Source organism: Pseudoliparis swirei, chromosome 6 (genome assembly GCF_029220125.1).
Source record: "Pseudoliparis swirei isolate HS2019 ecotype Mariana Trench chromosome 6, NWPU_hadal_v1, whole genome shotgun sequence".
NCBI classification, from domain to species: domain Eukaryota; kingdom Metazoa; phylum Chordata; class Actinopteri; order Perciformes; family Liparidae; genus Pseudoliparis; species Pseudoliparis swirei.
Genome location: NC_079393.1, coordinates 7,344,107 through 7,371,025, shown reverse-complemented (window position 1 = coordinate 7,371,025; position 26,919 = coordinate 7,344,107). Strand labels below are relative to the sequence as shown.

At 44.2% G+C, this 26,919-nt stretch overlaps 1 protein-coding gene across 1 annotated transcript in view; it reads left to right on the top strand.

Moving 5' to 3' along the window:
- wnt7bb (wingless-type MMTV integration site family, member 7Bb) overlaps window positions 1-26,635 on the top strand; it is a 32,886-nt gene extending 6,251 nt beyond the window's left edge. Inside the window, exons 2-4 of the mRNA XM_056416510.1 lie at window positions 1,066-1,292; window positions 20,464-20,735; window positions 24,942-26,635. Of these exons, the coding sequence (XP_056272485.1) occupies window positions 1,066-1,292; window positions 20,464-20,735; window positions 24,942-25,421 (979 nt within the window). The 3' untranslated portion in view covers window positions 25,422-26,635. The remainder of the gene's footprint in view (window positions 1-1,065; window positions 1,293-20,463; window positions 20,736-24,941) is intronic.
- The last annotated feature ends 284 nt before the right edge of the window (window positions 26,636-26,919 follow it).

Genomic DNA, 26,919 nt, shown 5'->3' with positions numbered 1-26,919 from the left:
GAGCACACATTGCCCAGAGGTGCGATCCAATCGATGATGGCGTCTTTGCTCTACAGTCAGGGGGGGGGTCTTAACACCAAGACCGCTGGGAACCGCGATCCACAGGAAGCGTGGCGTCATGTTCCCGGTGTCTCTCACCCCCCCCCTCTCTCTCTCTCTCACGCTGACGTCGCTTTTCTGCTGACACACTCCCAAAGCTGCCGTTTGCCTCCCCTCCTCTCCCCCTCCCATCCCCCCCCCCCCCACACCCTCGTGTTTTAAAGACTACGCATCGACATGGTTTTCCGCGGGCTATAAACAAGAGCCGCGGAGATGAGTCGGCGCTTTTTGCCGAGCTGTGTTCCGTCTGTTTTGGCCGTCTCCGTGGTGACGAAGCCATCTTTAACACACGTGTTGATATCCTCAGAAGAAGCGCGGTCAGATATATATATATATATATAACGGTTGTCTCTCTCTCCCGGAGGCGAAAACGAGGAGGACGGGTGTCATTTACTGCGCGGCGCGTTAATAACCTGCAAATTAGGCCAACGATATATCGTTTAAAAAAGCTGGCGTCTTTTCCCCGTGCAAACCGATCTTATAGGATGTGGATAAAGTTTTGAAAAAAGCACTCGCTCGTGAAATTTATAGGCGGCACTTTACACCCTGAATAACTTTCAAACACATAATCACACAAGTCATATTCTGCGTGACATTTGAAACCATAATAACGAAACACTGAGCAAGTGTACATATACTGTATACCGGTCACGCCGCTCCACCATCCAAACCAGTGTGGAGTGGCGTTCCCAGTCGTCCAATGGGCATCTTGCTTTCTCTCTCTGGGATGTTTGAGAGACTTCCCCTTGTTTAATGTTGGATTACATTTCCAGTTTTTTTTAAAATTGACCTCTAATCCACTAAATAGCCGTGAACTTTCACGCGGTACAGCTTTCACTTCCCTGCAGAACGTGAACCGATCAGCGGTTGAGTTGAATCCCGGAGCAACATCCAAATGAGACATTCTGACCCTCCTCTGGAAGTCCTAACTGAGTCTGTGTGTGTGTGTGTGTTTCTCTCCGGCAGGGCCCTGTCCTCGGTGGTGGCTCTGGGCGCCAACATCATCTGCAACAAGATTCCCGGGCTGGCACCTCGCCAGCGGGCCATCTGCCAGAGCCGCCCGGACGCCATCATCGTGGTGGGCGAAGGCGCCCAGATGGGCATCAATGAGTGCCAGTTCCAGTTCCGGTACGGACGCTGGAACTGTTCGGCGCTGGGAGAGAGAACGGTCTTCGGTCAGGAGCTGCGAGTAGGTCAGTCTGGGTTCTATCGCAGACGGGGAAGAGGCTCAGTGTAAATCGTGTGTGTGGTTTTGTGTGTGTGTGTCACGACGGGATTAGGGTGGACCCAAATGCACGACTCAGGAGACAGATAATTCAAATAAAGATCCTTTACTGAGAGCGTCGTCAGGAACGGAACAGACAGAATAATCAAACACACTGTGGAACGCTGGAGGGCTCGGTCAGAAAAACACAAGACAATCTGGCAGAGGACAAGTGCAAGTGAGGGAACCTAAGTAGACAGGGACTAATGAGAGAATGGGCAACAGGTGAGATGGGCATGAAGACCAGGTGAAGGTAATGAGGGACTAACGAGGGAGTGATCAGAGGCAGGTGAAGAGAGTTGGACTGACGAGATGGGAAGCAGGATCTGGAATGACATGATAGTTTAAGAGACAGGATGAAAACAACTAATACAAAAGGAAGGTGTGGAGCTAAACTGTTACAGTGTGTGTGTGTGTTCCTGCATGGCGGCATGTGAGATCCTGTTGACGTGACAATAATAACTGGTTTAATTAGCCGTTACTTATAACTAGAATTTAATTCATGTGCATTCAAAGAATAGTTTTGGGTTCATTCTTTGAATAAGAGAGGAATAGCACAAAATAATCTGAACTATTAAGATAATTATGTCATATTTTTGACTCAAGGTAGGGCCACAACAACAGGCGTTGATGCAGGAGCCTCTCGTGTTAGCCACGTTTGGAATCGACCCAAAAAACTATCAACATGCAACACACTCTGAGTTCACGGTTTCCCAAATATTCCAGAAAACTGCCACTGTGAGATAAAAGGTATACATGCATCTAAAAATGTTACGTTAAAAAAAACATTCACATTCGGTGTCGCATGACTCGGAGTGGACTACGTCTTCAGTTTGAGCGAAACGGGCTCCGGCCTCCGAGGGCACGCTGGAAAGAACCGACAGCAGCACATAAAGACTTTATGAGAAACGGTTGAACGGAATCACGTTGTTTTGCAACTTTGAAGCTGCTGAGTGGTCATTTTTTAAGAGGGGAATATCAAAGTTCACGAGGTTGACGCATTTGGAATGTCGTGTCGCGGGGGGGGGTCCATCAGATCATCGCACGAGAATAAGGGATATTATTAGTGACGGATAGAAGAGTGCGTTGTTACAACGCGAATACACTGAAAACACGTGACGGACGTGGATTACAACTTTAATGTTGTGTGTGTGTGGAACTCAAAGCTTATATCAGAGGAAGAGGGGAACAGACGTGACATTCTGCATGTTTCAAGCCATCCTAGTTCCTCACTTTTTACGAAAACAGTACAAGAGGAGTATCAAAAATAAAAATGTGGTGCCAGCCCCCCGACCCTCTGAGCCCCATGAAACACGTCTCTACGCGAGCCAAAACCAAGCTGCACACATCCCACAGTCCAGTGCTCGACTCTCTATTGTATAACCGTTCATGTTAGCATCACTCGAGAGAACTTCATCTATATGTATATATATACATATATATACATATACATATATAAGTATATATATATACATATATACACATGTATACACATGTATACATAGATATATACACATATATATATATACATATAAATATATATATATACACATACACATATATATACATATAAATATACACATATATACATATATACACACATATATATATGTGTATTTATATATATATACACATATATATGTATATATACATATGTATATATATATATATATATACATATGTATATATATATATGTGTATTTATATATATACATATATATATATATATTCCAGCCCATCTTAGTCGTCCGCCTTTTCAAATGTACAACGTTTGTCTTTTCTCCGGTGCGCTCCGGTTCCGATTGATGAAGGTTCTGCAGACGAGCCCGTTGGTTGGTTGGTTGGTTGGTTGGTTGGTCGGTCGGTCGGTCGGTCGACCGTCGCCGGCCACGCCGAGTTCATGGAAAAGCCACCGACAGGCACCGGAGGCCTAATGTGGAAAACGTTTGGGTGAACAATGATATTGCGAATAGCGAGACAACCAACGGGTGTTATTGCCGAGTGCGCTTGTTGACCCCCCAAAAATAGACGGACACATCTGTTGTTAATCGGGCTAAATTGGTTGTGTCCATGCGTGGCTGTGCACACGCAGACACACATTTACGTTTACGATGCTTTTGTTTCGGGAGACTCGGCTCTCTCCGCAAAAACCTCTCCTGCGTCGCTTTTTGTGTTTTTTACGGGGGGACTTTTGTATATTTCCCTTCATTTCGGAGATGCTTTGTTGCCATTACGTTGCGGCGGGGCTGTGCATTTAATCCGGTGGCTCTGTTAACAATCACTCCTCTAAAAAAAGGAGTCGCTGAATTAGCTCCAGCTCTCTCTCTCTCTCTCTCAAAAACGTTTTCTTTCCTTTGTTGTGAATGCGACCGCTTTCTCTTTGTAACGGGGCTCATGTTGTTTTCTTCAACACTCGACATCCTCCTCCTTTTGCTCTGTTCTTTCATGCCCTTTTGAAGGGCGTGGAGACTTCAGAATGATATCAGACATTATTGGTTCATCAGTTATTTGTGTTTTTCTTACATATTATACTGTGAAGTCAAGTACTTCCTTTAATAAACATCCACTCTTAGTTATTGTTCTCTGATGGGGAGTGTCGGCATTGTCATCTCATATTTGTGCAATTCGAGGCCATTCATCCCAACTTCCCGACATCCCATAATTCCCGTCATCTGAATTTCAAGCCCGCCTTCTTCGCTCTTCTTCTTTATTTTATATTTTACTTTGTATACTCCTATATCTTTCATCCCTGTTTTTTTATTCTTGTGTGTTTAGTTTATTGGTGCTGCTACTGTGACGACAAATTTCCCCTTGGGGATTAATAAAGTATATATCTATCTATCTATCTATCTATCTTCTTTGGTTTCCACACATATAAATGAGCACATGACCGTCTGGTCCGAGAGCGATGACTACCGGATGACTCCCGTGATTGTTCGATAATGACGGGACTTTGTGGCCTCCTCGAAAGATAGAAAAAAGTATTCCAACGATGACGTCGTCTTGGAACTTGATTTCGGTCGCGGGTTCCCATGAGACATTTATTGATTAGGGGTTTTTCTGGTTGAAATAAAAGAAGAAAAAAGAACCACGCAGTGTACAAAAAGGCTTTCGGAAAAAAAATCTTACAAATCTGCCCCCAATATAAAGCAATAAAAAAAAAAAAGGAAAGAGATTGTTGTGAAAGGATTTGATGTTTATTCGATAAATGGAGAGCGACCGTGGCGCCGCGTGTGCGTCACCGGGAGCCGATGATCTCACTGGAGGACTGTAGCTTTGTAAAAAAATTTTTTCAAAAATGTCACAGGGATTCAGACACACCGAGTTCCTCCTCTCCTCCTTCAAGTGAATGGATTTACACACAAATAAAGGGGAAAGTGCCTTTTGACAGTGTGGGCTTATTGTGAGGAACACACAGCGGCTCTTTGTCCGGCGGCTCGGTAAACCCGTCTCGACAGACACTCGGCTTTTGTGATCAGGTTTTTTTTTTCTTTTTCTCTTCAAGATAACACAAAAGAGCTTCAAGTGCTAAAAGTATCAATACAAAGGAGGAAAAAAGTTCAGTGTGCATGTGTCATGATATTTCTGTCAATGCTGGCGAGGGACAGATCGATGAACACACACACACAAAAGTTTTTTTTTGATACATGTGTTTTTGATAAGCTGTGGTGAAAAGCAAGACAAAAGTTCACAAAAGAACAATAAATTCTCTCACTGACTGGAACTTCAGCCGAACAAAAAATAATAATGACGGCGTATCGAATCAACTTCTCTCACCACTGTTCCATTCTGGAGACATGAAATATGAATAATCCGGCCTGAGCTGATTCTCAACTGGCACAGGTATCTATTAATGTCGCCTGATAACTGAGCTATGAGTTCGTCGCTTGATGTTTTGAGAAGTTTAAACGAGAATTCACAGAATTCTTCATCACCGAAGCGACAGAGTTTTTTTGTATCGGCACAAAGGTCATCGTGATGTGGGGGGGAGGGGGGGGGGGTCTGAATGGAAAATATGAGCAATAATTAAACAAATCACTCCAGTGTAACCATATCTATAATCTAATCAGCGTTATTGGGAGGGGGAAAAAAAACACCTAAAACGCTCGACACTTAATTCATGTGTATATTGTGGGATACGTAGATCAGAAAACATGCAGTTCAACAAGCCCCGCCCCTAAAAGAGACCTATGGTTAAGAAACATGTCAGCTGTCTACCATCATCCGGAGAGGAGTGGCGGCGTCCTTGAATGCGCTCGTATTAACTCGCATGTTTTTTGTGTTATTGTTGCAGCGGGCGGGGGGGTGAAGTTATCGAGTTGTGCCCCCCCCCCCCCGGAGCCGAAATCCTGTGTGAATTAAAAGCAGTAACAATGGTGAAATATCGCGATGCACGGGCGTCGTATCCATGACGACCGTATTAGCCTCAGTCATTCGCAGCATTACTGCTCCACCATTAATTGACGCCCCTTCGGCAAAACAAAAAAAAGTCCAATCCCTTCACCCCCACCAGAAATCAGCAAATTCCCACATCGGCATAATCAAGTGCGGAGGAAAAGATATTCCCGTTCCGCTCCCATTTGAACTTTTTCATTCAAATCCCTCCCAAATTATGAACACTAAACCTCCCCCCCCCCTCCCCCCCCAGCTCGGTGATCCAGTCTTACTTTTGGACCGGGGAGGGAGGAGATGTCGGCATTTCTTCAAGACCGCAAGTCTAATGCATTCTCTCCGTGCCGCCCGGGGGCGTCTTCCTTCTGCCCCGGAGCGTCTCCACTGGGATTCCGTCCACATTAATAGTCGTGTTATTGAGCATTACTAGAGCCTGAGATGTCTCTTCTTCTGGGCTTCCAGTTTCAAAGGCGGGGGTCATTCGATGTTAATTTCACTCCGCTCCTGTGAACAGAAGGCGGTGTATTCGGCTCGGTCGGTGGACTCTTCTGCCTGAGGGTGGACCGGATCGACGGAAAAATGAAAGCTTCCCCATTCCGGTTGCAGATCTACGCCCCGGATATATACGGCGTTTTGGCTTTCAGTCGGGACAGCAACAAAAAACGTGGAATGAGTTATCCTGCGGAAAACAGAAAATGGGAGTTATTGAGAGGCGTGTCCACGTCTATCGAGAAGAAATAACGAAATGAGAGACTCGTCCGTCAGCGAGTCAGGGGGTGGGGGGGTGGTAACAATGTCAAAACGTGGTCAATCCTCCAATCATAACCCTTTGGCCTGATTTCTGGATGAATCATTCTATTTGACATAGGCTGTGATTTGTTGATGCCATTTTTTTTACCTACTCGTATTTGAGTGTGAAGTACATCCCAAAAAAACCACGTAGTTCCCGTAAGAAGTGGACGTGACCTTTGACCCCCCCCCCCCGCCCCGTTCTCTCAACTTCTACAAGTGAACTGTATTTACGCTGCTGGTGCTTTATTTTTTCCTGTTGCATTTATTCTATCGCACAACTCATCAAATCCACTATGACTCCATGTCTGTGTATTTATGTTTTGACTTACAACAAAAAAAAAAAGCATCTCCCGTCAGACATTCCTTGGGTAAACCACGTGTAATAGAGACTTAAAAGACCTGCTTATGGACGCCTTACAGCTGCGTTTAAACTGCGATGCACTTGATGTTGGCGATTAGGGCTTGAAAACGGACACCTCTCAACGGCTACACTCGGCATCAAAGGCCGACCGGCCCTCTCGTCGTAGGAAGGCCGCTCTGGTTACCCTCTGTTTGACTTCCTCCGCCTGTGTGTCACCGTGGTGATTCATGCTTTTCACGCTTTTCATGCTGAAAGAGGTTTCTTGTTGTTTCCCGGCAGTGAAATATAACAAAAGTTCAATCATATTGGCGTGGGGGGGGGGGGGGGCATTGCACAAGAATACGTGCAGCACTTGAACAGGTGAGCCTTTCTGCTGCAGTGGGAATAGTGATTTTTTTTTTTTTTAGCAGCGCCAAAAGACCCAAATTGAAGAACAGAACACCACGACTTTTCAGAAAAGATGAAAGGAAAAGTCTGTTTTTCTCTGTGACCTACATCAGGCCTCTCTTCCCTTTTGCTTTATCTTTAGTTCTCTCTCTCTCTCTCTCCCTAACTCTCTATATTTCCCTAACTCGCTCTCTCTCTCTCTCCCTAACTCTCTCTCTCTCTCCCCAACTCTCCCTCTCTCTAACTCTCTCTATATTTCCCTAACTCGCTCTCTCTCTCTCTCCCCAACTCTCCCTCTACCTAACTCTCTCTCTCTCTCCCTAACTCTCTCTCCAACTCTCTCTATATTTCCCTAACTCGCTCTCTCTCTCTCCCTCCCTAACTCTCTCTCTCTCTGTCTCTCCCCAACTCTCTCTCTCTCCCTAACTCTCTCCCTCTCTCTGTCTCTCCCTAACTCTCTCCCTCCCTCTCTCTCTCTCTCTCTCACCTTGTTGCCCCGAGCTGTGCATCATTACTAGAAACTCTGAGAACATGGGAACTGGCTACCACACGTCTACGAGTAGTTACCAAAACAAATTCAAGTGTGATCAAATGTGGAGGCTGAGACTCACAGGAAGAGAAAAGAGGGCGTGGCCATGTCTGCATTCCCAATATATCTATAGATATATATCATCATCTCCCATCCCGTCGCTCCCTCTCCATCCTCCATCGATCTCCCCCTGGACGCTCAGTGTGTGGGGAAGGAAGCGGGCGAGATCCACCTGCCAGGGCTCCAGGGCTCCAGGGTTCCAGGGCTCCAGGGCTTCAGGGGCCAAATCAGTGTTGGGTCACATAAAAAGGATGTTTTTTAAGTCAGCAGGTTCACTGAAAACCACTCGTGTGGAAAAGAACTCCCTGAATAGGCACGTACTCGATCGGGAGCTGCAGATGCAGGACTCCCTTCGAGCAGAGGAAAGGTCACTGCCTTCAGACAGAACTCAGGGCTGAGGTTGTCTCGTTGTATCCCCCAGAGGAGTCGGAGGAGGAGGAGGAGGAGGAGTTCAAAGAGGACTTGGTAGATAGAAGTTTGGGGGGATTTTTGGTGGAGAGTTTTGCGTTGCCTACACTCTTCGAAAAAGCTGAAGCGTATTGAATGTTTTTTTGGATGCAATATGTCAGAGAGATGCTCTGGGTTTGGGGTTTGGGGTCTGAAGGTTTTTTTAGGTTTTTTTTTTGTCGCGTCAACCCAATTTTCATGAACAGCTCTGAAGGCCTTTCAGAACCCTTTCTACTAATAACAAGAGACAATGGTCACTGCTTTCATAGGCAAACATGAGTCACAATAATCTGATACATATAATCAAGTGGAATTCTAAAAAAATATAAAAAACACTACAGTGGCAGTCATATTACCATCCTCACATTTTGATGCACTCTTGCTGAAGTTTTGTATATATCGCCCCGTATAAGTTAAGGAGAAGGAACTTCCTTGGCTTTAGGATTTGTTGTATTCTTGAAGGCTTATTAAATTAGCCATGCGTTTGCTTTTCTCCTCTCATACGCTGCACTATACCAGCTCCTGGTTTTCAAGGACAACAAAATTCTTGCAGATTATAAACGCTTTGGCGGAGATCCTTCCCCTTCTCGGAATCAGCTGATGGTCATTTGTGGTGAAATCATATCCCGGCAGAATGCAAGTACCACATCACAGAGCAACCTAAGGCTAATAATGAACGGACGAGGTCATCTATTCACATGGCCCTGTGGTTCCCCGCGTGCTTTGTTTCCTCATTTTGACAAAGTAAAAGGAAATGCAAGTTGAAATATTAATTTCCACCAGCTGAACTTTTTTTCTCTCAACACAATCCTTTTAAATCACGTCAACTCGATGATAAACATTCTTTGAAAGCAGTGGTAGAGTGTAACTGTATCTATCTACGCTGTCAAGCCTGCGTTTATTCAACATTTAGAGGAGAGAATTCACATATATATATTTATATATATATATATAAAAATACATATATATATATATGCATATACATGTATATATAAAAAAAATTATATATAAATGTATATATATATAAATGTATATATATACAAAAATACAAATATATATAGATATATATATATAAAAAATATATATAAAAAATGTATATATATAAATATATATATAAATGTGAATGTATATATATAAATGTATATATATGTATATATATAAATATATATATATGAATTCTCTCCTCTAAATGTTGAATAAACACGGGGTTGACAGCGTAGATAGATACAGTTACACTCTACCACTGCTTTAAAAGAATGTTTATCATGTAGTTGACGTCATTTAAAAGGAGTGTGTTGAAAAAAAAGTTATATATATGTGTGTGTGTGTGTGTATAGAGAGAGCCTTCACAGTTAAATGTTCCCTTGAAAAAACGAACGCCGTTACCCTGTCTGACATACGAGCTCAGTGAGTTGGCCGTGACTGTTATACCCAGGACTCGTGTAATAAAGGAAGTATAAAAACTCATTAATTGGGTACTTTTGAAACTGGTGAAGTCTCCTAAAGTACCATCAATCATCTCACTGCCGCCAAGGTTTTTGTTCCCCTTTTCTGGGATTAGTTTCTAGTTGCTTATCCACCCTTCAGGCCCATTGTGAATATCGACTCACATATGTCATATTTCACCTTATTCTGTTATCCCGTAAAGAGAGAAAAAAAAAAAAGGATGTTGTTACTATCTCTGATGCACTGTAGTGCCAACCTACTATCACTGCGGTTTCACTCGCATGCTGCCAAGGGCTCGATGCTACGTGCATAACGTTGTGTAAATGATGCGTGCGTTGTGTTAATGTGGGAACCGTGGAGTATGAAAGGCCCATTTTTCAGCCCGTCATCATGTGGGTAGCCGTAATCCTCTCTGCCCTCGTCTGTATGAGTCCAGAGAAAACAGAGCAGTCGTATACATGTGTGTGTGTGTGTGTGTAGGATGTTTTCCCCTAACCTTTATCAGATAAGGGAGTCTGATGTGTTGCTGCTCTGCCCAAATTTCCTTCCCAATTTCTCGGCCTCGCATCCCCTGCCCACCACATGTGTCTGCATCGAGGGGCGGGGCCTAAACGAGCGCCATCATCGTCTCTGTCTCAGACATGTGTGGGTGTGTCGAGAGCTGCGGGTCCCTCTCTTCCTCTCTTTTCCCTTCACTCTCTCTCTCCTGCCCACCCACCGTCCGTCTGCTGACGTGGCCTGGGGTCGTCCCGGGCCCTGGCCCTCGGGCCCCTGTGTGTGTGTGTGTGTGGTTGCGTTATCGGTGGGATCTGCGTCTGTCTGTGTCTGCCGGTGCCGCTAGACGCAGGAGGAAACAGGATGCGAGAGGATCAGCTGTAATCTCACAGCGCGCTTTGTCCCACACAATCCCAGGCCGATCGCTGTGTTCTCTACACGCGGGGCCGCCACTGGACGTCTACATGTGCCAACAATCACACCGCGCACTGGCCCACTTAGGTGAGAGCTCAGAGAGTTAGTGGGTTTGGAGGCGGAGAGGACACTGGTGGGAGGGGATGTTAAGAGACCTGGTGTCACGGGAGTATTAGGGTGAACCCAAATGCACGACTCAGGAGACGGAACTGGAAAATAATTAACTTTACTCCAAGGACCGGCAGGAACAAAACAGACGGGAACAGATAAATACACTTTGTAACGCTGGAGGGCTTGGTCAAGAAGAACACAAGACAATCTGGCAGAGGACAAGGGCAAGTGAGGGAACCTAAGTAGACAGGGACTAACGAGGGAATGGGCAACAGGTGAGATGGGCATGAAGACCAGGTGAAGGTAATGAGGGACTAACGAGGGAGTGATCAGAGGCAGGTGAAGGGAGTTGGACTGACGAGATGGGAAGCAGGATCTGGAATGACGTGATAGTTAGTGAGACAGGATGAAAACAACTAATAAAAAAGGAAGGTGTGGAGCTAAACCGTTACACCTGGAGCTTTATGCGAGGGGTTTGATGAATATCAACGAATATGGGAAACATGGGCTCCGAACGTGTCATTTTGACTGGCTGATTATGGTGATGACGGTGTTGGTATCCTCGATCATATGACGCGAGATTGATTTATATCTCCGTAAATATGTTTTTTATTGCAGATGAAACAAAGTCCAAAAGGGATTGAAATAATCCCCCCCTCCCTTCCATCATCCCTAACCTCTCTCCACACCCTCCCCCAATCACACTGCACCGTAAACGTCTAAATCTAGTCACTTGCACTTTTGGGTTTTGGTTTGCTGTTTGTACATGTTTATATATATATATATATATATATACATTTATATATGCATTTATATTTATATATATATTTAAATATATAGATTTTTTAATAGATATTTTTATATATCATTTCCACTGTTGACCATATCTGGACTGCATTTTATTTATTTATTTATTTATGGTATACTGCTTCTTTGCACTCTGGTCAGATGTAAAACTACATTTCGTTGTCCCAGTGCAATGACAATAAAATTGAATCTGATTTTGAGGAATAATCCTAAACTGAACTTGATGAATACCGTGTGCGGCACATACCGGCACTACGTTTCCAAAACTGAGCAGGTGAGGTCCCTGATGTTCAAGTCTCCTTGTTAGGATGAAAGGGTAGGAAGGAGGAGTTGTGCCTGTTTTAGCAAGTCTGCGTATTCAGCGAAAAAGCTTTATCTGCACCTCAGGGAGATCAGGGAAGAAAAAGGATGCTTTTCAGATGTTTTCTGCCAGCCCAATTTTCTATGCCTGGGAGGCAGCTTACTTAGATTCTCAGCATTTAATACCGGCATTGTTAAATACCCTCGTAATTGTTTTAGCTTTACTGCTCAAAGCCCTCCTTATTATACAGTAAGCGGCTGTGCCAAAGCGTGTCACTCCCCCCCCCCCCCCAGCTCCATGATGTGTATTCACCGAGACTGTGGAGCCTAGTTCTGGTAAAACAATATTATTTTATTGTACAGGAACACGGCTGCGCTAATTCCTCAAGCTGCAAACCTCACGGACCACAACTTTGCCTATAATTTGCTCGGGAGCATACGTTCATAGCAACGGTACATAAAGCGGAACGGAAAACAGTAGGAGAGAGCGCGTTAGTCAGTTCGGTGATTGGTATACAAAGCGAGGGGGTTTTCCTCCAACTTTCTTCCCCTTCCATGAGGCCCGGGGGACTCGGCTCCAGCGCCGGCGAGGCATTGGTTAGAGATCGTTTTCAGTGTTTTGGGTGTTACAACGTTATCATAACTGGACTTTGTGGAAAATGTGCTTCTTTTTTTTCTTTTTTATAGTGCGTGCGTGAACTTTTACAGACAATTTGTGCAAAATCTCAGATTTCTATTTGATTCAGTCTTGCTGAAGTTTTGTATTTATCGTATATAAGTTTTTCTTTTGCTTTTTTAACAGAAGAGTAAGAAGAGTATTTATTTATTTAAAAATATATATATTTAACCAGGAAACGCCTCATTGAGATTAAAAATCTCCTTTACAAGAGCGTGCTGGCCCAGACAGCAGCAGTAGCACGTCACGCAAAGTTTCAGACAATACAACATAAAACAGTGACAGGCAATATAAAAAAGAAAAAAAGAAAATCACAGCATGAATAAAACCAAAACTAAGACTCAAGTCAACACAACCCAGCTTACACAGGAGCATATCCCTCCGTCACAGAAAACATCTACACCCAGATGAATTTCCCTCCACATCTTTCAATCTATTTTTAAAAGCACCTAAAGAGATATATAGGAAGAGTATAGGGACTATCTTGGCTTTAGGATGTTCACGTTATTCGGAGAGTGGGAGTGCAGCGTGGAAAAGAAAGCAGCCGGGAATAAGTAGACAGTTAGTAGACTTTCAGTGAACCGACATGCGGCTGGAGAATTGACCTTTTCAATCTCCACTAAATATACACTACCGTTCAAAAGTTTGGGGTCACTTAGAAATGTCTTTATTTTTCAAAGAAAAGCACTGTTTTTTCAATAAAGATAACATTAATCAAAAATACACACTATACATTGTTAATGTGGTAAATGATTATTCTAGGTGGAAACGTCTGGTTTCTAATGAAATATCTCCAGAGGTGTATAGAGGCCCATTTCCATCAACTATCACTCCAGTGTTCTAATGGTACATTGTGTTTGCTAATCGCCTTAGAAGACTAATATCTGATTAGAAAACCCGTGCAATTATGTTAGCACAGCTGAAAACAGTTATGCTGGTGATATAAGCACTACAACTGGCCTTCCTTTGAGCTTGAAGTTTGAAGAACAAAATTAATACTTCAAATATTAATCATTATTTCTAACCTTGTCAATGTCTTGACTTTATTTTCTATTCAATTTTCAATTCATTTGAGAAATAAAAGTGAGTTTTCATGGAAGACACAAAATTGTCTGGATGACCCCAAACTTTTGAACGGTAGTGTTGTTGGTGGGCAATTGAGGAGAAATGCTGGATCCTCTGGATGAAAGAAAAACAAAAAGTAGAGTCCTGTCCTGTTTGTCGTACGCTGTCGTCAACATCACCACACGTGCAGAGACCCCGGCCCACCAGCAGGTGACACTTTCCCCTGTGGTCACTTCAGGGCCATCGTTTGTCCGTGGCAGGACGTCCTCTCGCTTAATGGATGTGAAGCTCCCAAAAAAAAACACTCCTGTGTATCGGCGTGTTTTTTTGAGACGTCATTTCTTATGCAATCCAGTCCTCTCCTCTGTCCGCCCCGGGGGGGGGGGGGGGGGGGGGTGGGGGGTGAGTGCATGTCCGGGATAAGGGTGGGAGCCTTTAAAAAGCGTTTCCCTTCACTGCTCCACCAACAGGCTCAGCTTGTGTGGAGAGGCCATTCAACTGCACTGCTGGGCTCTGCCGGTCTGTGAGTGTGTGAGTGTGTGTGTGTGTGTGTTTGTGCTTTTTCTGTTGCTTGACAAGACCCCCACCAGTATTCCAGCCTAAACTACTTCTCTCCAGCCCTTTTTTTCATCATCTGCTGAATATTCTGTCCTCTTCCTGTCATACATCCGGTCCTCCTTGGCTCTGTGATCGTTGCGTCGTGGCTGCGGCGCTCCTTCAGACCGATCGTGCGATAGGGTTAGGCGTGGGTGGGGCGCGGGCACACAGGGAATATATTTTTTTTTTAAATGTTGGGAATTGTATGTAAATGTATTTAAAATATTAAGTGCATGGTTATGCAAAAAAAAAAAAGAAAAAAAAAATTCAATAAAAAGCCTAACAAATTTTAAAGAACAGAACATTGGAGCAAAGGCAAGTCGACCAACGGGAGTGCAGACAAGCCCATGTAAGTCCACAGTCCCCACCCCCCCTCCTCCAGTCCGCTGTAGCTTCCTGTAAAAGATTGATGAAGATAAAGGTCCACAACAACAACAAAATGAACGAGAACGGGCACTCGGTAGAGCGCATACCTTCGCATATCACAAGATTGGGCATTGAATTATGAACATTTTGGCATTAGTTGCATGCCAATTGGATAAATATTGACCGTGCTATGGTAAAAAGAAGATTTAGACCTTTTCATGACCTTGACCTTTGACCCGATCGATCCCAAAATCTAATCAAATGGTCCCCGGATAATAACCAATCATCCCACCAAATTTCATGCGATTCGGTTTAAAACTTTTTGTGTTATGCGAATAACACGCATACAAATAAATAAATACACGGCGATCAAAACATAACCTTCCGCATTTTCAATGCGAAGGTAATGAAGGTGTTTATGGGAGGGATTTGTTGTGGACATCTGAGGCAAGTCTGGGTTTAGAGGTTAACAATAAAAAAAAGGGGGTTAGGGTTACCGATACAAGTTGTGTGGCAAACACTACCAAGGGACTTTAACCCCCCCCAGGCATAAATCAAACCTCTCTGGGCTGTTCTCTGGAGGACGGAGCAGTGAGCTCCAGCCCTGAGCTCCAGTCCCTTTCCTCCCTCGTCAGCAACACAGTGGTGAAGAAAGCGAGGCCCCGGCTTGAGGTCAGCGGTGGTGTTACGACACCGGCTCGCCTAAACTACACCAGCAGCACCGCCTGCACGGTGTCGCCGGTTGTAAATCTCCCGTGCCGTGTCATGGGAAATGTGTCCGGCGGTCGAGGCCTGCCTCATGGCTCTAAACACAGATTATACCGTTTTTAGCGGCGAGCCGCGACATCCAGAGATTTTCTTTTTGTGTCTCGGTTTCCGGGGGCAGATGGTCAAACGGCCGCGGCCCGAGGCCCTCCGAGTCCGTCGCTGACGCAGGGAAAGAGCCGGATGCTTTGGGCTTATTTATGAATATATATATATATTTATGTGTATTTTTATATACCTGTTGTGAGGGAAGCAACGGTTCATCTTCTTCCTCCCGACTTTCTTGGAGAGTGTAGCAGACACTTGCCACTAAACTCCATTAGACATCTGGTTTAATATTCCCCCCATCCTTCTCTCCTGGATGTTTCCAAGTTCATTGAGGTTTTTCTGGTCACTCCAATTTTCCACTGGCAGCTAGCGAGGCTATCCCAGGGTGGTTCCTCCTGGAGGGCTGTCAGGACTCTGGGGCCAACCTCTGAAGGGCTTTCAGTTGCTGTTATGGGTGCTTTTTCTCCTTTTTCATCAACCACATGGCTGTCGAGCAAACCGTGGGCCTTCCTTTCCTGAGGGCGCAGGAGTACAATCATGTTACACACACACACACACACACATATAACCTCCAACACAAGAGCATTGTTGTTGAAATACAGAGTGTTCCTGGTCGTGGTTGTTCGGTTTGAGGTTTTCAGAACCTTTTGGGTTTGGGGTTTCTATCACCTCGGGACAGCATCATTCTCTATTCATGTGTTTCTACTTCAATTCGGACTTGAAAATAAGTTTAACAGCAGTTCAAGCACTTATTACAGAATGAACTAGAACGGGCACTCGGTAGAGCGCATACCTTCGCATACCACAAGATTGGGCATTGAATTATGAAAATGTTGGCATTAGTTGCATGGCAATTGGATACAAATTGACCGCGCTATGGTAAAAATAAGATTTTGACCTTTTCATGACCTTGACCTTTGACCTGATCAATCCCAAAATCTAATCAAATGGCCCCCGGATAATAACCAATCATCCCACTAAATGTCATGCGATTCGGTTTAATACTTTTTTAGTTATGCGAGTAACACGCATACAAATAAATAAATAAATAAGTACACAGCGATCAAAACATAAACTTCCGCATAAATAAATAAATACACGGCAATCAAAACATAACCTTCCGCATTTTCAATGCGAAGGTAATAACTGTGATTGTAATTTTTGTTTCATGTTTTGGATTCATATCATCCTCACATATAATATAATTGAAGAGGCAAGAGGGAGATTGAAGGGCCCATTCTAATGGGTATTTAAACCCAACGGACAACATGTTTTTAAAAAAGTCTGATTTCCGATGTCTTCTTTGGTTTATTGCACAAAGAAAAGAAGAAGGGTCTTGATAGCCACAGTCCCTTGGCTTGTGTAATTGGCTTTCATCACGGCCATGCAGAGAGCCTTGGCAGTGCCAGACCCACCGGGGGGGTGTCGACCAGTGCAGGCCCCATCATCATCATTTTCCCCATGAGCGGCACAACTCAATGGGCCCAGAAATGGGCACGCATCTCCGGCTCAGGGAACCACCCTTTCTCTGGAAACTGCCTTTATCCTGTTTTAAACATTACAGCGACGCTCTGTTTGTGCCTTTTTAACACCGTGTGCGTGAGAGGATGGAGAGGCTAGTGTTGAGTGTTTTGTGTATTTTTATTATATGGCCCGGTCACTCGGTATCTGCGTGCATTATGGTTGCCCGCCACCATCCGTGCACACGTGTGTGTGAGGTGGGGGGGAGGGGGGCGGCAGTGACCACGAGCCGGTGTGGCACACGGCTCCGCCGCTAACCCGAAAAAGGAGCAAGTGGTCGTGAGTCAGTCGCCATCGGGCAAACCCGTGGCCGTGGTGTTAGCGCGGCGGCACCGGTGCCAGGATAGGAAATTAACGGCGGCTTTTTTTGGGGGTGAAAACGTCTGTGAGAGTTCAGAAAATGCCCCCTGAGACTGCAGAATAAAGAGGTGCAAAAAATGTTTTAAAAAAAAATCCCTCTGAAGAAAGAAGAGGAATCCAAATGAAAAACAGATGCAAGATGTCTGCAAAGAAGCAGTTTGTTTTAAAAGTGCATAACACGAAAAAAGAAGCTTCATAAAATCCGGGCAATAGGCAAATAAGTACTTTTTAATGTTCCGCTTTGTGTAAAGCTGTCATGCCAAGGCTGGACTCCATGCGACCGCACCGTCTGGGCCTGTTAAACCGGGGAAAATAAGCAACGTTTTTTTTTACATCTAGTAACGTTTAAAAATTGTTAAAAGATTGTTTGGCTATACTGAGATGTTTTTCTTCTGCGTTTCAGTTCCTTATAACTTTCACTTTATTGTTGTACTTTGCCGCTGCAGATGTAAACATCTCCTCCATTTGCTCCTTTCAGGATATTTCGGTTTTCTGAGGGGACTGTGGGTCCGTCTGGAGTATCCGACAGTTTATTTACTGTAGGCAGTGAATGTTTACAACGTTTATTTCTTCATTCGGTCTTTCGACGGATTTGAATTCTTTGCAGCTTTCAGAACTTTTTTTGCATATTTCGTGAAACATATTTTGCACATGTGTGTCACATTTGACATGTTGGAGTGTGTTACAGCCAACGTGTCCAATATGGACAAATATGTCTCTGATAAATCGCTGATTCAGACGGTTTATACAATTTATAAACCAGGATTTGCCTTTTAAATCTGTGGAACGTGATACGATGACGTCACCAAACCGATGCGACAAGCTTCCTGTTTCCCCTGAAAGGACTTTGAGGACATTATAAATCATAAAAGGAGCTTTTTGGCTTTCTGGAGTGCAAAAAAAAGCAAGCAAAAAAGCAATTTATATAGAAATATTCAAATAATTGAGACCGAGTACATTACACAACATACATCAAAAGACGTTCCCCTGTGCTCTGCGGTGAACTCGTCTCTGCATTACTGCCAGTTGAAGGGAGGCCCTCAGCCCTCTGGAAAGGAGGAGAGGAGGGGAGGACTCTGAGATATTTAGGAAGAATAAAAGGAACGCAACAACATCGTTTATTTGTCATCGACCTGTGGCTAAACGTGTCCATCCTTTTCATCTCAAATCCATAACATAACTATTATTTCATAACGTGATAAACCTAGCAGCGCTCAAACAAATAGCACTTTTGATAACGAATCATCTTTTAGGGCATTTGTCAACAATAAATGTCAAATATTTGCACATTTGACCCTCTCAAATTTGAGGATTTGCAGCTATATATTATTTTAAACCAGGATATGAAAACAGTTGCTCACGCGTGTTTTGGACGGCGTGTATGGGGACCGGCTAACGGCTCATGGAACTACCAGTACACACACACACACACACACACACTGGTGAGTACACACACGGCGCGCTGCTGAACCGGCCGACAGCTTGATAGTTCTACTTTTGCTTTTTGCCCTACGCGAGGACTTCGAGCCAATCGCCCGCATACATCGGCGCTTGTTTTTGAATTTTAATAAAGTGTGTTTCACGATTGCCTTCCAGCCCATTAGGGGGAGGGGAGGAGGAGGGGGGGGTCGTTGCAGACACACCTGGCGTAGACACACCCTCTTCTAAGCGCACGCTTCAATTCAGTTCAATTCAGTTTATTTTATGTAGCCCAATATCACAAATTTACAAATTTGCCTCAGAGGGCTTCACAATCTGTACACATACGACATCCCTGACCTTTGACCTCACATCGGTTGAGGAAAAACTCCCCAAATTTTTTTTAAAAAGGGAAGAAACCTCCAGGAGCGCAACAGAGGAGGATCCCTCTCCGGGATGGACAGAAGCAACAGATGTCATGTGAGCAGAAGGAAACAATACAGAGTTACATAAACACATTCAATGAATATGACAGAAATGTATGATTAATTAGAAGTAAGTAAAGTTTATTGTGTCAAAGTGCAGGAGAGTAGTCAATTAAAACAATGTGTCAACAGTTAAAAGAGCAAAGTACAATACACTGTAAAAAATGGTGCAATAAAATAAATAAAAAGCGTCTCCTCTCTCGCCGTCGGGCTCTCGCTCCCTGCACACCTGCAGCGTGGGCAGCAGAGCAAGGTGCTCCTGGAGGAGGAATTCAGCACGTTGGACAGCACCTAGACCCGCTCTCCCCACTGGAAATCCCAACACTGCACACACACACACACACACACACACTCTCCCAGGCTGGGCCCGAGGACTTTGCGGTCGGAAATGTGACCACATTTCTTCCAAGGTGCAGGAGGGAGGCAGTTTTGGGGAGAGGGGGGGAGGGAAAACATGTTTGTGTAGCCTATCACGGTGATGAAGGAGCACACTTGACGTTTCTCTGCTGTTTATCGAGCTTCAAATATCTCATTATCTGTCAGGAGTGGAGTGTTGAAAGTTGTCTGAAGGTGGTCGGCATCGTCTTTAGCATGAACACATTTATACAGAATTATTAGAGCCAAAATGTCCATAACAACAACCCCGGAAGTCATTTTGAGCCGATACATGAACGATAATTGGGAAATTAAATGAGTATTCCATGGTTGTGGGTGCTGAACATGAACTCACTTGGTTATTCTCCAGTAAAGATGAATGAAAGTACAGCGACTTTATCGCGGAAGTCATCGAAAACAATCATTTTTAACCCTCCTGTTACCTTCACATTTACTAACATATTTTACCCTCGGGGTCAATTTGACCCCAGCAATTAAAACCTCCAGAAAATTATTAGAATTAATATTGTTTCCCAAGTTTAAGTGTGAGGTACTTTATGTTTGTTTGTTGACTACCTAAATAGCCCTTTAAATAAATAAAAAAGTTGATATTTCTTATATGTTTGACAGTGAAAAACAGCCTGGGGTCAAATTGACCCCAAAGAACACCGACATTAAACATTGAATGGGGTCAAATTGACCCGAAAGGTAACAGGAGGGTTAAATCAATTCAGTTTATTTTGCATAGCCCAATATCATTAACTTACGAATGTTCCTTTACACTCTGTACACACACGACACCCCTGACCTTTCCTATGTCATCACGACCCATCGCACGATTCCCCGAAACAAAAATACCTATTTTCCCTCGTTTTTTTCCAGGCAGTCGGGAAGCGGCGTTCACCTACGCCATCACGGCGGCGGGGGTGGCTCACGCCATCACGGCGGCGTGCAGCCAGGGCAACCTGAGCCAGTGCGGCTGCGACCGGGAGAAGCAAGGCTACTACAACCAGGAGGAAGGCTGGAAGTGGGGGGGCTGCTCGGCCGACATCAAGTACGGGATCGAGTTCTCTCGCCGCTTCGTGGACGCCCGGGAGATCAGGAAGACGCCGCGCCGCTTGATGAACTTGCATAACAACGAGGCGGGGAGAAAGGTAAAGAGGATTCTCGTCGTCTCAAAAATCAGGCACGTGCACAGGTAGAGTGGTGCTCAGGCTCCTCCCCTTTTGCCCTGGATGAGTAAAGCGCCCTTTTTGCCGGAGACACTTTTTTTTTCATTCTTTAGGATTTAAGAATAAAAGTTACTCTCTGTCATCAAGTCCCCACAAATGTGATTTGATATCCGACGGGGCATTTATTTGAGTTATTGTGAGAATTTCGCCCCGACGCTCACAAGCTATATAATAATTCATCTTTATTCATAAAGAAAATGAAAGCTAGCGGTCTGATGCTGCCAGAGGAAACGCAGGTCGAGGACAGCATCATCAGTGTATTGCTGCTTATGCTTCAACTCTGTCAGAATTTCTTTTTGGCAATGGGTGCCCTTTTTTTTGGTTTGAGCACCTGCCCCCCAAAATGTCTGTGCACGTGCCTGTCTCAAATGCTTTGCACACACACTTTTCTTTTTTTTGTGTCCACGGCGATCAAGGGAGAACAACAGCGAAACCCTTTGGAATTATTTTTAATGACCTGATTAAAAACGGTCAATTTCCGATTCATTACATCTTGGATCTAATGAGTTAACGACTCAGATCTAGGAATGTGGTGACATTCCGAAAAATGAAGTCAGATGTGGGTAAAAAACACACGAAACGTGAAATGATCCATTAAAATCATCCATCATAGACGTCACTCTCGACGTATATTGTGTTCGAAGCAACATTTTCCCGGACGATTAAGGATCGTTACCGACATGTCGGGCGCGCCCGCCCGCTTTTGTTTTCATCTCCAGATCCAGCGGTTAAGATAATTAACCCTCGATGTGAAGAGCAGGCGATACAAATGGTGGGAATCAGACCGACGTTGTAATAAAGCGTAATGATCCCTTCGATCTTCCTTCAGGGCAAAACAATGCGTGACTCGAAACTCGACGAACTCCACGCGTGCGCGCGTTTGGTAATGTGTTCCTTTCGCAGAAGAGCAAACAGTCCCAGATAAAGAGCGACAAGTCACGTGACAAAAGGAGTGCGGTTTGACCGAGCGGCCGATTGATTGATCGCCCCGTCCGCCTTTCAGCTGCTTGTTCTGCTTCGGCCGATTATTGACATTTCTTCCCATTCCAAAAGAGGGCGTCTTTCATTTCCGAGCGAGCGCGTTGGGCAAACTCCGTCGTGGACGTGTTTGTTTGCTATTAGTCATCATTAGGTGAGAGGTAAATAAAAAGAGAAAAGATGATGTTACGTTGACAAATGGATCCAGTTAATAACTCAGAGATGGGACAATGGGGCCTTTCCAGGCGGCGGTCGCCGCATCGAGGACCGCCGTTGCCCTTTTTCCAGCTTCTTTCATGGGATCGTGAAGTCGGGAAAAACAGGATGCGATCGCGGTTCTCCGCACGATACCCAAAAAAACACGTCGCTGTCATTTGACCGCGTCCGTTCGGGGCGTGAGAGCTGATGTTAACGCGGCCGACCGATAGCTGGCATGCCGGGGTTGGAGTTGGCACTGTTGCTGTTGGAAAATCGCATTCTAGGAGGATGTGCAAAAAGTCCGATTTCCTCTTTGCTGAGACGGTAAGAAGCCCAAATCTCTCTTGGATTGGTAGTTATTAAGGTCTGAGCCTCTGAGACGTTGGTGTCGCTCATAATCCACGGACGTGATTCCTCCGTGTATTTGTTTTTAGTTTGTGGCTAGTTCTTAGGTAGCTTTCCATCTCTTTTTTTTTAACGCTCTTGGCAGTCCCCAAACAGATTCTAGTGGATTACCACCAGACTTTGGAGTGTGATTCCACTGATTTCGACCAACAAAGACACAAAAAAAGAAGGAAAAAGTGCTTTAAAATCACATTTTTCTAGGAGACGAGACATTTGAAACAACCTTCAACATCAATCTTGACGTTAAATGAGCTAATTAAAATAGATCCACTGGCAAACAGCTGAGATCGTGTTTTCTAATAACCGATAAGGACCGTCGTTGAAACAGAAAACTATAGATTCCGTGACTGTAAGGTGAACACCCGGTGAGTCAGCTGACCTCTCTCATCTCCCATCTGGGATGTGTGTTTGACAAGTGATCTTTAGATGGGAATCTGCTCATATTGGACTAATTAATAACAGATCAGAGGCTTTGACGGACACAGTTTAAGTAAATGTTTCCATGCATCTGTCAGGCTCCTTCTACCAGGCATTCCTTCGTGGTTTTCGGGCCCTTACATTTTTGGAAATCCTCGTTTCTGAATCAACATGCGAGGCCAGATTGACAGCTGACCCCCGGCCGTTTCACGGTCGGCGGAGCTCATGTTTTTTCAATCAAATATCTTCGAATCTGGGAAACTGCGACCGCACGAGTCCACGGACAAGACAGACGGAGTTATTGAACAACTCTTGTGTACATTTTTCGTAAGTGTCTGATAGAAATGATGACTTGTGCTTCTGGCGAGGCGAGGTGCCAGGAAAAAAAGCTGCACTGGAAAAATGCCCTGCCAACCGAAACTTACATCGCATACAACAAAGACGCGCTGCGTTCGAGCAAATCGGGGATTCCTAATTTAGTGAAAGAAGTCATGTCGGGATTATTACAGATGTGTTAATGTGACCAATTTGAACTCTTTCCCCCTTTTTTCCCCTCTGTCCATTTGCCTTTTTTGAACAGTTCAGCCGAAAACGAAGACGGCACAGTTTTTATTTTTTTGTTTCTCAAGGATTGACACTTAAATTATGACGACAGCGCACAATATTTCCCATATGCCCGCAGGCTTAAGCCTCAAGGAAAAGACTTTCTGCCCTGTGTACCATATGTTGGACTTAACCTCAAAGAGAAAATTAAGTTCAAGACTGAGTAAGTGAATAACCTAAAAAATGACTGACTAAAAGCATCTGAAGCTATAACAACGATTCACTTTCATGCATGTGGCAACATTTTGCTTTCTTCCATTTATCACATCATTTAAGCGGTCAAATGAACGTCAGATCTGTCGTCCAGCCGTAAACAATTCATTTAGTTTGTCTTTGTTTTAATGCGCAATAATCTGGATTGAAATGAACCGAGATGATTTATAGTCGTATGTGTAGTTTTCTGTGGAATATTACCAGTCAGGGCAATTTCCCCTCCCTAAGGACATGCAACAGCATGTCATCTTTGACTGAAATTTATAATGGTGATTATATTGTCTACTTTACAGAGATCTGTCACTCTGCACTCAAGCCAATTTGGCAATTTAATTTCAGTACTTAAATGCAGTATGAGCTACCAGCACAATCGCCAATTACGAGGACCCTGAATGCCACTAAGAGACGTTGCTTTGCCAGCGCCTTTTTTTTTACGCACAAAAGAAATGATAAAATATCTCAACATCTCGTTGATCTGACACATTTCACATTTGTTTTCCATTTACGTCATTGCACAACACAACGATAGCATCAGCCAGCCTGTGGGTGGATTAAAGAGAGTGTGTAGGATTTAGTGGCCTCTAGTGGTGAGGTAGCAGATTGCCGCCAACTGGATAGATCTCTGCTCCGCCGCCGAGTCCTAAACACTGAATTTACGAGCAACTGAAGTCAGACAGCAGCATGCGATCATGTTATTGTAGTTTCACAAGTGTGTGGGAGGACTACGGTGGCCTTCAGGGGACATAAAAAAGCAAAAGATTCTCGCTTGGTTTGTCCATTCTGGGCATCTGTAGAAACGTGGTTGCGCAACATGGGTCCCACTTTCTATCGAGATATGAAGAGCTCATTGTAAGATAAGAAAAACACATCCATTCTTAGTTTTAGGTGATTATACACTGTTTAATTCATAGTTATTATGGTAAATTTCTTGATGATAGAGCCCCCAAAATGCTACACACTGGCCCTTTAATAACCCAACGTTTAGTGTATTTTTACTCAAACAATGTATCCATTAATGTTTATGGAATGCAGAAGAAAAGAAAATAGAGAAAAGAGAAAGTTAACGCAAAGTTTGTCTTGGAAAATGTCAGATGCTTGGCGCATGTTTTATTGACACAAAATTAGCCCTGAATTAATTGCGATGTGTCAAAACCCGAAAAAAATGATCAAACAAACGATCTATTCACTGTTGGTTATTGCAAGCGTTCCCATCATGATTTCGCTGAACTGACTTTTTAAGAAAGACGGATCCTTTTTGGATCGATATTTGCTGCAGTTCGACAATGGTTTTTTTGGTTTTGTGTCTCTCTCCAGGTACTAGAAGAAAGGATGAAGCTGGAGTGCAAGTGCCACGGCGTCTCCGGCTCCTGCACCACCAAGACCTGTTGGACGACGCTTCCCAAGTTCCGAGAGATCGGCTACGTACTCAAGAACAAGTACAACGAGGCCGTGCACGTGGAGGTGGTCCGGGCTAGCCGACTGCGCCAGCCCACCCACCTCAAGGTGAAGCAGACTCAGGGCTACCGCAAGCCCATGGAGATGGACCTCGTCTACATCGAGAGGTCGCCCAACTACTGCGAGGAGGACGCGGCCACGGGGAGCGTGGGCACCCAGGGACGCCTGTGCAACCGCACCTCGCCGCACACGGACGGCTGCGACCTCATGTGCTGTGGGCGGGGCTACAACACACACCAGTACACCAAAGTGTGGCAGTGCAACTGTAAGTTCCAATGGTGCTGCTTCGTCAAGTGCAACACGTGCAGCGAGAGGACGGAGGTGTTTACCTGCAAGTAAGGAAACTCGAGTGCCAGAAAGTGAGGCTCCAAGGACTATTTGAATGAAGAAGACTCGAGCGGACACACCCCACCCCCTCCCGAGATGATAAACGCGTGACGTGGACCAGTGAGAGCTTTTTGAAATGAGAAAAAAAGGAATGGGACTTTACGCTATCAGCTCTTCGTGGCATCGTTTTGCACAGCAGAATCTATTTTAATTTCTTCTCTGAAAGTAAATGCTAAATATCGGTTCGGTAATACCCCAGAACTTTACCGTCACATAGAGGTTGAGCTCACGTACCGATGTCGGGACTGCGGGCGACGAAGGGCGCCCCCTGTCGGGACCTGTGCTCTTTGCACTCTGGGATCTGGAATTGTTCATTTCAAAAAAGAGACTCTTTGTGCATGGAGAGGAAACAGTAACCTGGGAGGTGATCAAAGAAATGACAGCAGCTGATGAGGGAGAGATTTGTCGAGTTTTTGTATTTTTTTTTTTTATAGAAAACTTTGATCGTATTTTCACGACAGGGGGAGCAAAAAGTGAATCTTGACATGAATGACCCCCCCAAATTGGCTGGGGCTTATGTTGTTGGAGTTTTGTTGTTGTTTTTGTAGAAATGAAGAACATTTTGTAAGTACGGTGCGTTGGGGTGCGCCAAAATCTGAGTGGAGAACTCTGTTAAACCCTCTGCTGCCAACTGGAATATGGTGGAGTATGTTAGTTTTCCAGTCACACTGGAACTGTCTGTTCTGAACACTGAAAATAAATTGTTTATTTATGTTATAGTATCTTAAAAAAACGAAGCACTAACGGGTAGAGATGTCTTTTTTTGTACTAAGTGTAAAGAAAAAAATATACTTTTTAGAAACTGACTGAAAATATGTGTCGATTAGAAAAATGCCCCCCCCCCTCCTCCCAATCCCTAAAAACACCTAATTGAAAGAAATATGGAAGAAAAAAAGGTTTCATTGCTACTGGTGTTCAAACACCTTGGTTTCTATTTTACTGTAGAGTAGTTTGTTTGTAGCACCCCCCCCCCCCCGTCCCCCAGCAGTAACATCCAATGTTTTTTTTGCATATTTCAAACAACTGACAGTAGCAAGAGAACTCATCCTTCCTCGATTCATATAAACATGAAGCTGATATGTTGCTGAATGTGTTGTTGAGTGCTGCACTGATATTTTCCATTCAGATACGACTCATGAGAATTAAATAAACTCCCATTTGACTCAGTTTGGTAGTTCATTGCTAAAATATAGTTAGTTTAGAGAGACGTCCGAATCCGTTCTTTTCAAAATATCTGGAGAACTGCGTCAACGGAGTGATGGTTAACTATGTATATAACAGCAGCGATGGAAAAGCCCATATAATATATTATTATTATTATGATTATTATTATCATTTAAGCTGATGTGTTGCCAGACAATTGTTCAAAAGTATAATGTTCATCACTTAACACAAGGCTCACTTGGGCCTGACGATGCATCTCTCGCTCAACGTTAAAAGGGAAATTCCA